We start from the raw sequence: 13,276 nt of genomic DNA on the forward strand, positions 1-13,276 counted from the left end.
TTTTTTAAAGCTGTCTTCATTTTATTAAACAGTGCTTCGCTCTGCCCTTGAACTTATCGTGTGTGTGTGTCAGCTTGGTGAGCTGTGGGAGATGCTGCTTCATGTCGGTGGCCTCATAAGCCTAGTGACTGATGGTTCTTTCAAACATGTACACACACCAAACGGATCCAGCTATAGCTCGTTCAAACAGTGTGATGTGTGCACTACTAGAACAGGCTAAGGCTAGTTTGCTGTAGTTTCACTTCTCAGAGGGTGCATATGTTTTTGTGTCCGCGATTCTGTGTGTCTGTGCGTGCGTTTGCATGCATGGTTTCCTTTTTTTTTTTTTCCTCTTTTGAAATCGGGATGGGACATTGCACTAACCAGGGGTGAAGGTGGATCTACATTACTACTTACACGTTTGTCAGTTGAACTGTTTTTCAGGACGTTATTTCCTCCACAGTATTTCGTCACATTAATATGGGGTCCTTTTATCAGTAAAGTGATATTTTCAGCCATGTTTTCATGCAATATTCCAACATGATGCACTTTGCTCAGAGGCTATGACATGCACTGCCAAATGATTCACACCTAGTCCACCACTTGCTTTCCCCCCGTGCTGCCCGGTACGTTTCCCCTCCCAACTCCCCGTCTCCCGTCAGCGCTGGGCCTTGTTTTTACACTTCAGCTCCTAGCCGGATCGCTGGCATTAAAACGGCCTTTATTCTCCTTTCTCTTGTGCCAAGTGTCGGGACCCCACTGGGTTCGGAAATGCGCCGTGTTCATGCGAGCGCTGAGCCTGACAGACATGTCTGGTAAGTGGTCCTCCCTCCTCGCCTGTGCTCCGAGGCAGTGGCCTGGGGCTCGAGGCTCTCTCCTCGAGCTCTCGCAGTCATCAGCAACTGAACTGAGCCGAGTCTCGGAATCGGACCGACATGTCATGCGGTCGATACCTGTTGTCCGATGATATCGACCGGCCGACATTTTTGCTACGTCGACTGTTTCGGTTATCGGTTATGGCTGTTAACGTAGCTTGAACAGCCAAACCCGGAATAGTTTTATTGTTGATTTGCAAGAGGTCGCAAGCCGGTTCGTAACGGCGTGAGGCGTTCATGCATGGATAAAACTCAACTACTAGTTCACCAAATAACGTCCTGAACACACCTTTGTCAATACGTCATCAGTAACGTTGAGCTGGTATGATGCCCACGGCCTTCCGCTTACTGGTGTCTGCCCTAAAGGAAGACCACCACGGAATAAACGTGCAGCGCCGAATCAGAGACCGATTCAAGTTTACTTGCTGAATGACTGGAATTGAGCCCAGACCTGCCCATGCGTGTCGGCGTGCATGTCGTCTTCATGTGTTTCGTGTGGTAGCGTGTCATGTAGCCCGTGCGTGTGCATGCTTGTCATATATGTGCGTTTATGTCCGTGAGCCTCGCCTCTCTCTGTGTGTGTGTGTGTGTGTGTGTGTGTGTGTGTGTGTGTGTGTGTGTGTGTGTGTGTGTGTGTGTGTGTGTGTGTGTGTGTGTGTGTGTGTGCGTGCGTGTGTGTGTGTGCGCTCTTGCAACGTGTTGTTTCTGATCTCTGCGGAATGTACAGTTGTTCCTCCGTCGTGCAACCAGAGGCCCGTCCGCTCCCATTCAGAGCATTTTGGCTTTGCGTATATTTAGCATCAGGTTATTCCCTAGGTTCCAATTTTGATATTGGCAACTGACTAATGTGGTGCACACCGTTAGTTGATTTTGTTTGTTTGTTTTTGTTGTTGTTTTAGAAATTGTTAGCTTTCTTCACATAAAAGTGTATGGTGCACATCTTGCGTTGGATCGGAGGGGTTTTTCTAGCTTTCTCCCATGCGCCCTGGTCTCCTGATGTCATAAAGGAGGGCGTGACCTGGGCCTCTTGGCCGAGCGGGAGGATCCACGCAGCGGCCAAGAACAGGTGTGGAGCCGCGGACGGCGCCCCGGGGATCACACTTCACCACATCAAATATTGAACAGGTGCAGGAGGAGAACAGTCGCACTCGGCGGTAAAGCGGAGAGGCAGCGGCACGCGCGTGGCCGCGGGCCTCAGTAACCCGAGCCGTGGGCGAATGCAGACCACACGAAGCTGGAGTAACCGCGGCGGAGGTGGCCGGCGGCAGCAGGCGGATGGCGTCGCGACCGTGGCCGTCGCTCTTGTGACCCCGGCCCGGCATCCAGTCTTGCACGCGGCCCCGTCCTCGCCGTGTGAATAAGCAGCACTGTCAGACAGGATGAACATGCTCAGGAAGCGAGGAAAGCGCAAGGTACTATGCAGCCTGGGAGCATCGAGGAGATTGCGGTGTGCTCAGCTGTGTTGGCGTTGCAGAAACGGCTAATGGGGTTCAGCCGGTGTTCAGTGAACGTGGAGCGTTGTGATGTTTCTGCCCTGTCACAGTTCACAAAGGAGCGACGCAGTAATTCAATGGAACTAACTGTTATATGGAATGAATCGTTATAGGGAGAGCGCGGTAACGTCTTTGGTCCTGGAACTCAGGTGCGTTGTGTGGTATAGTGAATACATTATAAGTTTGAAGTGTCCTGTATCTGTAACGTATAAAGGTCAGGCCTAATGGTAAGGCACTTGTCTCAACGCGGTTTGGCGTCGCTTTTTGGATGCGGTGCCTCGCGTGGCTGTCTGGCTTTGAAGCAGTTTCCCAGAGATTAACCGTTTAGTTGCTTTGTTGATGGGGCTGGTGCAGAAACCAGAGCCGTTCCCAGAGGACGGGTGTGGGGTTACCGGGGCGAGCTCGCCAACGTCTCCACTGGATACTCCCTCTATCGTTCACGCGGAGGCCTCCCCAGCTTAGCGTGTCAAGCAGTCACACTTTGTCCTGTGGCAAAGTTAACCTGGAAGTCTTCTTCTGTGGAGTGATGTATAGTGTTGTGTTCGGGGTGAGCATGTAGCGTTAAGATAAGGTCTTGGCATGGGTAATGCCAGCTGCAGTGGTTTCCATGGCAGTGACCAGGTGCATAGAGCATTGTTTGCAGTAAATTTGTTCCAGTGTTGTCGGCCAGGGTTCTGGTGTTTGCATGTCATCACCACTTGCCTGTGTGTGCGTGTGCTTGTGCGTGTGTTGCTGGTTTCATTCACTGTGTCACAGGACTATTACCAGACAGTGATTGCAGTCACTGTGGACATCAGTGAAGCTGTTAAACACAGTAGTATCAGACTGTGGATTTGAGAACTGGTTGACATCTTGGCGTTCATAACTGGTCATAACTGCCTCCTGTCCTCCTGTCTTTTATTTAACGTATGAGGGCCAGGAAGCGGTCTATAGATAGTAACGAATGGGATTCGTAGATTTTAGTGTGTTAACATTATTGACCAGAATGTTGGCCAGAAATGCCTCTGCCTTTCAGACATTTGCCCTGAATAACCCGTGTGTGTATGTGAACTAATCCGTAACCCCTGAATAATAAGACATCAGTTAGAAATTTCCAATCAGTCTGCAGTCGGAGGCATGTCACATTTCGGCACTAATTTCACGATTGTTGAAGGGTGCTGTAATGTTGCACGTTTTTTGGGGGTGTTTTTCTTTCTTGGGAATACCGTCACCTTGGCCGTTCCCAGTCCAAGGCCAAACTGAAGAAGAATGTGAATATCAATAGGAACATAATTTGAAGGGTTTGATTCCATTAGATGAGAGAAATCGATCAGCCTGTCACACAGAAAAAAAAAAAACTATTTTCTCCCAGGCAGAAGCTGCTGGAAGTGACTGAGATGTCTGTCTAAGAACAGCTTCAGAGTGTGTTCTGGAACATTGCACTAACAATGCACTAGAGAGAGAGGGAGGGAGGAGAAAGATGTGGATCCGGTATGGATGTTTTTCCACCGCTTCCTCCTGAGTGAGAGAACCAGCATGCAAATCCTGACAGAAGGTGGTTGAACTGCACTGGGAATCGCGCCGTCAGGGGCTTTGGCTTCTTGACGGAAACTCGACAAACTGGTTTTGTTGTGCTGTTTTGTGCATCAACAGCCATGATCTTTTTCTTTAGCATATGTTAAGATGGCACTCTGTGCTGATTCACGACATCCATAGACTGGAACAACTAGTACTCTGGTTTATTTTAGCACAGGAAATTGTTGACATGCACCTTTTTACGATTTGTGTGCACAAAACAGAAGGAGTGGCGGTTGTCTCGCTTGCTGTGTCTTGCAATGTGGCTGAGAGTCATAATTCCCCTAATGTGAGACACATGCTTACTGTTAACCATCTCCAAAGGTTTCTCCCTGCCCAATCCGATGCAGCTGGCCTTGCCGGTAAGTGTTGACAGGTATTACTTCAACTTGCTGTCTTCTCTCTCTCTCTCTCTCTCTGTGGGGCACAAATTCACCAATCAGATGGCAAGCGCATGACCAGCTTACTAAAAACTGACTCATCCCCTTCCCCTCCTCCCGTAACGTTAATCAGAACTGAACCAGAACCTGGAAGTGTCTTTCGGCTGGAAGCTTCCCGTGATTGGGCAGGCCAGATCGCTTAGGGACGTGCTGAACTGCCGATACCCTGAGGGAAAGGGAGACTCGCTTGCTCAGTGTATCCATAAACACGCTGGTAAAACTGTGTGTCATGAGGGCACAGGTTCAGCCAGGAAGGGGTTGGAGGGGGGAATCCCCCCCCCCCCCGCTTCCCTTAAGATGCCATCACACTAACTGTACTAATCTCAAGATGAGTGATGAATCGTCACGAGAGACACTGTGAGGCTGCATCTTTGATTTGCCACGGCCTGGCATGACTCTGGGCTTGCAGACTAAGCTATCCCCAAGCCGGGGTCCAGCGAGGTCAGTTTCGGGTCTAGCTTGGGACAGCACTGGGGTATGACCAGACTGAAAATCCCAGCTTTTGTCCATCTGTCTGTCTTGCTTCAGCAAGTGCCCCACAGTCTGCTTGGACCCGGCGCTAGCCTCTTTCTCTGTGTGATCCGGTAGAGAATGCCCAAATCCGCGCTACAGCGGCCTGACTGAAAGGCAGGAAATAAATTAGCATACGCTTCCCAGGAGAGCAGTTCACTTAGACTGCTGCTGACTAGATGAGAGTTGTTGTCCGTTCCCTACTAAAGATTCTTTGACATTGACATGCATAAAAAGACAAAAAAAAACTGTATTTCCCTCAGCAGGTGATGTTCAAATAGTGTGTGTGTGTGTGTGTGTGTGCACATGGTGTCCGTGGCGGGGCTGTTCCCGTGAAACGCCACGCACCGTGAACCGGGCGCCATGACCGAGCGCTGAGGCTAAACTCTCCCACTTGATGTTCCTCTTCATCCTCCTCTTCTCCCTAGGCTCGGAGCACAGATAATCTGGAAAGTTCCGGCGAGCCCACCACCCGCTCCGTCGGCACCACTGCCAACCTGAAGGGGAAGATGAGCAAGAGGTGAGAAGTGGCCCCGCGCACCGTTTTATCTGTTCCTTCACGCTGGGCAGAAGTTGATTTGTGTGTTCTGTGCTTCAAGTATACACAAAATACAATTTCAGAATTTAGAGTTCAATTTCAGAATACAGCCTACGGTCATGCTTCCAGCACCAGTTTGAAAGTGTCTAATAATCAACACAGTAAGGCCAGCTGGATCTAAATCCCAGTTTTTAAGGTTGACTGAATGCCAAGCTCATTGTTAATATGGCTACGTGCCCAGCTACGAACACGGACCTGCATGTTCTGAAAAGGTCACCTGCTTGTAAGCTGTCGTGAATTCTAAAACAGGAAGCATTTCAGTTTCACTTCCTTTTACCAAACAACTGATGGTGAGATGCAAATTGAGGTCACATGCTCTCTCAGCACTGTTAGTGTCCAGCATACACCACCTCGTTCTTCTGAGGAATATTCTTAGCTCGAAGATGCAAATTCCCCACACAGAAACCATCTAGTTAATACTTCATGCTACCAGTGAGCATACAGTATTCAAATCCATTTTTCTGGCAGGCACTGAAAACATAAAAAATGTCAAGTTAATGTTATGACCTCATAGTCTTTGTACATGTGATGTAAGTGTGAATTGGCTGTATGGTGTGCGGGTGCGAGCGCTTACATGTGTGTGCATCTTGCCAGACAGCATTCCGTTTCAGTATAGTATAGCATGGCACATCATCAGTCCTGTGTAACATGCTGAATGTCCATGGATTCCTGAATGTTTCCCTATACAGCATCTCTCCCTGCATGTGCTGGATTTGCGTTCACTCACCGTTTTTGTTCTGGGCGTTCGGTTGCAGGCTGTCTGTTGTTAAAGGCCACTTCCCAAAGCTTGCAGACTGTGCCCACTTCCACTACGACAATGTCGACTTTGGCTCCATTGAGGTAAGCTTTAGTAAACCTTTGTAAACCTTTCCTCTGACAAGTTTTATGCAGCAATGTTGGCCATTCCAAACTTTCACAACCTTTAATTTTATCTAGTAAATTTAAAATGGCGACTGGTCGTAGCAGTGTTGGTGCTTGGTGTAGCGAGTAAAGCCATACTGATATTCACATTTTAACATCCACAGTGCAAATATTTAATCGTCAGTTTTAGTCATTTTAACGTCAATGGGAAGAAGTGAGAGAATGAGTTTGGGCTTTTTTTTTTTTCTTTTTCTTTTTTTTTACGGCCGACGTAGTCGAATTCACATTTATGACGCTGGATAACTCCAACTCCCATCTTTTCAGCCCCACTCAATCCAACCGGTCCATTGTTCAAAACCACCCCTCCCCCCCCAGGCTTTCCCAATCCTACCTGTTCTTGACCGGAAGGAGGATTTCTTCCCTGTAGAGAACTTTCCTGATTGGTCGATGTAGCTTTTAGACGTTGACTGCAGTGCCAGGGCTCTCGTTGACACTTTTTTTTTTTTTTTCCCTTTGTGTATGTGATTCCTCTCACAGTCTCCTTATAGACTTGCGTGCACACGTGCTGCTTGGCCATGTTTATTAAGTAGGGCGCCCAGCTGCTGTCTGGCCCCACTCGCCCACTCTTACTCACCGGAAAAGGCGACTCTCTCCTCGTCCCCTCACACGCGCTATTCCTGGCGCCACTCCCCTGCCTCCGCTGGTGGCTGTGGAGGTTGTCGTCGTCTGTGTGGTTTGTACGAGCAACGTTTGGGAAGAAATAGCGGAGGGTCACTTAACCAGCGATGGCCTCAGCATCCGATGGGCTGCCCTCTTCTCCCGGCCACGCCGCCAGGCTTGCACGGCTTTGTGCTGGAGACACGTTGGGCCCGTTCCCCAGCCATGGAATAAACCTAATCCAAACTGCGCTTCCGATGGAGTATCACCAGGGGTAATTCTTGTAATCGGAGTTTAGCCTTTATTTGAGGCTGGCATGTAAACAGTGCAGTGGACAACCCTGGCCATTCTCCATTAAGAACGTGCCTTGATTTTGATTTGAGGCTCGGCAGTTCTGATTAATTTAGTAATTTGGCTATGTTAACATTTTGGTCAGTTAGTGCTCTGTAGAAGCGTGGGTGCATCAGGTCTGCTAAGGGAGCTGAAGAAGGTGGAGAGGATTGCGTTGTGAAGGAGGAACATGTCCAGGGCTGAGGCTATTGCTCGCTTTGACACACGCGCATGCGCGTGCACACACACACACACACACACACACACACACACACACACATACGAGGAAGAGAAATGGTCTATTTCTCTCTTTTTCTGCCACTTGGGTCTAATCTTTTCTGGCTTTGAGGTCTGGAATATTTTTAAGCACTTAGATGGTCGTTCACGTACAGCGGGAACACACCACACACACACACACACACACACACACACACACACTTAAACACATGCATGTAGTAATCCTTTAATGTTTTTCAGTATTTCACCCGAAAGGTGTTCTGCACATAATCGTCAACACCTCTTGTTTCGATTCTTTGGTACTTCTAATCACACAGAGCTTCTTTTAGAGTCGTGCACGGCACGTGGTTTTGTGCAGCATACCTGCCCCGTCAGTCATATGCAGTTTGCTTTGCTTGTTGTGGCACTGTTTGAGGGTTGAGTGTGTGTGTGTGTGTGTGGGGTCAATGAGAGAGCAAAGAAGTGAGTACTTGAAACAGTCCCGTCTGCTGCACTCTGAGAGGGGAGACGTCATGAGCTGTAGTTTTGTTAGCTACCCTATAAAAGAAGCGGTCATTTTACTTTTATTGCTCCAAGGAGCAGTGGCACTAAACAGCTCACCAAGTTCCTCTCTTCTCCTCGCTCTGTATGCCTGTCTTCAGGACCATGAGTTCATGCCACTGTCTGTTGCACTTCAGATTAAAATGCTCCCTTTTAATCCTCACCCCCCCACTACCCTTAAACCCGCAGGCCGGAATCGGGGAGGAGGGGGGCTTCCCTGCGTTGCTTTTGTGTTCTGCATTTGTGGCCTTCCCTAAGGCTGCGTATCGGAGGACAAACTCGGTTTCAGCCGGAACTAGAGATTTCGCAGCTCCAGTTGGCCTGTCGAGGCAGCCCGGGCAGCCAAAAACGATCACTCATTAAAAGTTCTTGTGTGGACATGAACGAGGTTTTTGTTTTGGTGCGAGTTTTGGTGAGCCACGCGGGATCGTGACGCGCCGCGTTTCGCAAGCCGAATGGCCGGCTGCCAAACAAAAGCCATCACTCCTGTTAATAAGATCCGAGACACCTTCCATCATTAGGCTGCTTCCGGGTCCTGGGTCATAGAGAGGAAGCTGAGGAGGTTTAGAGGGTCTTCCAGTTTTGGCAAAGTGGCTTTTGCTTTTTTTGGTTGTTTTTTTTAAATAGTCCCTGACCGTAACAGAAAGGAAAGCCCATAACAGGCCCTTAAAACTGAACCATTTCTCATGACCTACATGTTTCATGGTTCAGTCCGTTAACACTCTGTGTGTGTGTGTGTGTGTGTGTGTGTGTGTGTGTGTGTGTGTGTGGGGGGACCTCAGCTGCAGTTTGCTAACGAGCAGAGTGATAGCAGCTGGAGTTTGGCCAGTGCCAAAGACCCCGTCTTCCTCGTGCAGGTCTCGTGCCAGGTGAGTTAATAACACACCTCCGCCTGCCCACGCCATGTGACGCAAACATCACACACGCATGCTGATTCAGTCAAAGTGAAACGTTTCACCCTGCACGTGAGGGCAATGATGTCACCTTACACTTTCACGCTGAACTTTGAGATTGTACTCATGTTAAACTTCTGTAACATTTTAAGTTTGAGCCTTTAGTTCCTTTATGGGCCTTATAATTGTTTCTCTTTTCTTTTATGGTTTCATGTTCCATGTGCTTTTTATCTCTTTCACCCTCTCTCTTCTATGTATTCATCTGTTCTTACCCCCCCCCCATATGTAGGGTAAAACATGGATGGTGCGTCGTTCGTACGAGGAGTTCTGCACACTGGACGCTCACCTGCACCAATGCATCTACGACCGGCGCTACTCCCAGCTCCTCTCCCTGCCTGCCCTTGGTGAGATCGGGGACAGGGTGGAGGTGAGTGGAAGAGCTCCTCCTCCAGCTGTGGATGCCAAGCTGCTGTGCCCCTGCTATGCCATCTGCAGAGCTGCGCACACTTGTATAGGCCAGGTTATGCATTATTGGTGGTAGGAGATATGGGCCAGGTTATCAGTTTATCACTGGCTGGTTCCCTATTGTGCTTGTGGGTGACGGGCTGCTTTTCTGTCTGAACGTGAGCACTCTAGGCGTAGGACCTACAGTCGTTAATTACTGTGTCACCTGTGCGTAATGGTTTGGAAGTGACCCGCTTTAAGGGGTCTGGAATGCACCTGCTTTAACACTCTCTCTCTGTCTCTCTCTTTCAGATCTTTGCCCCCATGCTCTCTGAGTATCTGAATCGTCTCTCCATGATCGTGGACAGTAAGCTGAACTGTGGCCCTGTGCTCAGCTGGATGGAGGTGAGAGAAGGTGTTTGGCTAAATTCAGGAACACGAGCCACAGTCATATTTCTTTACACAAGAAAGGAACCAAGTTTTTAGGTCCACCATGGAAGGGCTCTGTCAATTCCAGTATTTTCTGTAGAACTCAAAATGAATCTCTTCAGATTTTTATATGTACGCAGTATCACTGCATATAAAAGATTCCACGAATTCCGTAGCAATGGCTTTGAGAGAGAATTTGGTGAATTTTGTGCGCCATCATTTGTGAATTACAATACGTTAATTGTGTTCTCGCATCACACACACAGAGTGCTGATCAAGTAACAGCAGGGACTTTCATGACGTTTTCCACTCATTCCAGACGAATTCCGGGATGAACAGAGGCAGTATTGGGGTTTCCTGCGGCGCGCCGGCCCGTCATATGCAGTGACTTCTCTCGTGTCTTTCAGATTGACAATCATGGCAACCGCTTTCTGCTGAAGGAAGAGGCGTCTCTAAACGTCCCTGCGATTGCGGCAGCTCACGTTGTGAAGCGCTACACGGCCCAGGCCAGCGACGAGATCTCTATCGAGGTAAGTGCGTGCGGCGCAGGATCTGTCTGTGTGGCAGGGGGATGAAACGTCAGGCCTTGATAGTGCAGCCCACGCAGCAGTATTGATTAGCCTGCTAACTTCAGTCCCCATTTGCAAGGTTTCAATGTTCCACCTTGAGGTAGACTGTTGCTCGGTGTGTTGTCCTGGCCTGATTCAGCACTTCCTGCCACTCGCCTGCTCCTGCCGTGCTGTCATTCTCTCGTCGTCTTCATCACCATCCTCTTCCTCTTTTATCAAGTCTATTCCTGTCCCCCCCCCCCCCCCCCAACCCTGCTCCATATAGACTGGCTCTTTCTGGGCCAGAGAACGGGGTGACCTGCCACATTTAGAGCTTGCTCGCTCGCTCGCGCTCTCTCTCTGTCTCTCTCTCTCTGTGTGTGTGTGTGTGTGTGTGTGTGTGTGTGTGTGCGCGCACGTGCGCGCACATCACTTTCTGTGTCTTTCTTTTTTTCTTTCCTTTACTATTCGTCCTTTTCATTATCCATCTTTCTCTACCTCTTTTCCACTCCCGCTCATTCAGCCTTTTGTTTTCTAGTTCCTTCCCGTTTTTTTTTTGTTTTGTTTTTGTTTTAATCGCACTCGCTTTTATCCTTCTTCTCTGTTTTGTTCTTGTCGCCTTCGCCCCTCTGCTCTCCGATGAGAAGTAAGGGCCGATCTTCTTCTCTTTTTTTTTTTCTTGCTTCCCTTAACTGGGGCAGAAAGAAGTTACTTGTGATGCGAACCAAACCCGGACAGGCTGAGACTTGCTGTAGCTGGGTGATGTTTATAGTTTAGCCTCACATACTGCTTTTGTATTGCTAACTTTCAAGCGGACCCAAAACGATGCTTTGCCAAAACAAAGCTAGCCGCGCCGCTGCTATTTGTGACGCCGTAGTTTAGTTGTTATCGCCCTGAGGTAACCCCCCGCCTGCCAAGTCGTCTTCTTTTTGTCGAACGTTCCCCAGTAACTTCAGCGCCTTGCTTAACTAAAAGTTTTCTGTTGCTACTGAAGGTTGGCGATATTTTGTCCGTGATCGATATGCCGACCAAAGAGGACACCACGTGGTGGAGAGGAAAGCATGGCTTTCAGGTAGCGTCACCGGCCCTCGGTACTCCTCGCCAGAGATGGTCACACCACTAACAAACAATAAGGGATTACTCACTGAGAAGATTAGTGCTACTGTTTTGCTCCACCTTAAAACCCAACAAGGATCTTATCCTGCTGTCACTCACATCACTGACCAGACTGGCTTCATCAAAGAAAGATGCTCAACCACTGACGTCTGCACACTACTTAACCTGATACGCTACGCATCGCTCGACAAACCAGCAACAGCAATAGTTATACTAGATGCAGAGAAAGCCTTTGACAAAAGCAATTTAAGGATTTTGTTTGCCACACCACATGAATTAGGCTTTGGTGAATCATTTACAAAATGGATTAAAGTTCTTTACACAGCTCCCAAAGCCACAGTCAATAACGATGGACTCGTATAACCAAATTTTACGCTGCACACCTTCCCACCCCACATATTAACCATTGGAAACATGTATTTGATATATTATGGTTCCTGCAATATCCTCTCACCTGTTACATTTACAGCATTTAGCTGATGCTTTTATCCAAAACGACTTATAATTATGACTGAGTCATACTTGAGCAGTTGAGGGGCCCAACAGTGGCAGCTTGGCAGCGTAACCTTTAAACACAGAATATCCACTATGAAAAAAATATGGTGCCGAAAGTGAAGCATGCATTCCCAAGTATGTATTCCCAGTGATTCCTATACAGCTTCACTCTACCAGGCTTACAGGCTTACTTTAGACTCCATTATCTCCAAGTTTTACTGGAAAAACAAGCCACCTAGTATCAAATTAACCACATTACAAAAGCCTAAAACCCTGAATGAGAGTCACTGAAGCTAGTAGTGTTGCTAGTCATCTACTGCATACAAACAGAAGAAAACAAGTCTGACAGATGAACTGCGCAGAGAAGCAGAACAAACTCAGCAATGAAATCCAAATCTCAGGCTTTGCCATTTATTAGTCCAACACTTCAGACATCACGCTTTCAAAGTCCAATGGTGGCATCTGCTCTGCATGCCTGGTGGAAAGCTCACAAACTCTACACTTTCATCCACCAAACACTTACCCATATGGCAAAAGCATGGCTTCCCAGCAACCAACCCTGCCCCCGCAGATCTTTACAAGTGGCTAGAAAATGTGTTTGTCACATTTTTCTGAATACTAACTGTGTATCCTAATCGCATAAATCTGGCACATGGCGTTGAGGGTGATCAGTCCTCAAAGAAAATATATTTCACCTCACATCATCAATTTCAGACTTTCTCAGTATTTCCTTTTTCGACGCAATCCCTTGTCTAATATTTGCAGGTCAGTTTGTATTTCAGTGAGAAAAGGGGAAGAGGATCTTAGTTACTACCACTTCAGCTTCTGGATACACACTCTTAAAAACACATTTCACATGACTACCAGCACCAACCGTCAGCGTTGTACAATATAAACAGGGCACTGCTCTGGGCAAAACTTGTTCACACTGCTCACTCACACAACCACGGTGATTAGCGGAGGACTCCTTGTGCCACCAAGAAAATCATTCCGATTAACTAGAAATCAAGAAAAAAAACAACCTCAATCACTGGAAAAATGTACCTACAGACCATATATCAGTTGAAGAGCTTTCTGCATCAAAATCCAACACAATCCGCACAGCACTCACGAGCCTCTTACATTGGTGACTCCTCTAATGGGCAACGATTTCCAAAGACTAACCTAACACGACTCAACATTCATAGATGCACCATACACCCAATGTTTTCTCCTGTACATTCTAAGTTACCCATGCATGCACACCTGCACACGTGTGCACACGCAAACCTACAATG

General features: G+C 48.0%; 1 protein-coding gene and 1 long non-coding RNA gene across 11 annotated transcripts in view; one reads left to right on the forward strand and one right to left on the reverse strand.

Annotated features, from left to right (window-relative positions):
• arhgap33 (Rho GTPase activating protein 33) overlaps positions 1-13,276 on the forward strand; it is a 37,591-nt gene that overhangs the window by 8,914 nt on the left and 15,401 nt on the right. For 4 of the 10 annotated variants that reach the window (XM_035526081.2, XM_035526083.2, XM_081714830.1 and 1 more), the window contains exons 2-10: positions 726-794; positions 4,226-4,263; positions 5,280-5,371; positions 6,205-6,289; positions 8,857-8,943; positions 9,257-9,394; positions 9,724-9,816; positions 10,248-10,370; positions 11,383-11,460. In XM_035526081.2, coding sequence (XP_035381974.2) covers positions 726-794; positions 4,226-4,263; positions 5,280-5,371; positions 6,205-6,289; positions 8,857-8,943; positions 9,257-9,394; positions 9,724-9,816; positions 10,248-10,370; positions 11,383-11,460 — 803 coding nt within the window. Of the gene's footprint in view, positions 1-725; positions 795-4,125; positions 4,264-5,279; positions 5,372-6,204; positions 6,290-8,856; positions 8,944-9,256; positions 9,395-9,723; positions 9,817-10,247; positions 10,371-11,382; positions 11,461-13,276 lie in introns of all 10 variants that reach the window. The other 6 variants (XM_081714860.1, XM_081714834.1, XM_035526080.2 and 3 more) reach the window with 4 other exon arrangements.
• On the reverse strand, positions 4,246-5,292 carry LOC145658006 (uncharacterized). The gene is made up of 3 exons (XR_014123932.1): positions 5,200-5,292; positions 4,429-4,507; positions 4,246-4,318 (listed from the first exon to the last, which is right to left on the reverse strand). It is a non-coding gene; the product is annotated as an uncharacterized LOC145658006 (long non-coding RNA).

This window comes from Electrophorus electricus, chromosome 1 (assembly GCF_041902795.1).
Source record: "Electrophorus electricus isolate QZ-2024a chromosome 1, ASM4190279v1, whole genome shotgun sequence".
Lineage (NCBI taxonomy): Eukaryota > Metazoa > Chordata > Actinopteri > Gymnotiformes > Gymnotidae > Electrophorus > Electrophorus electricus.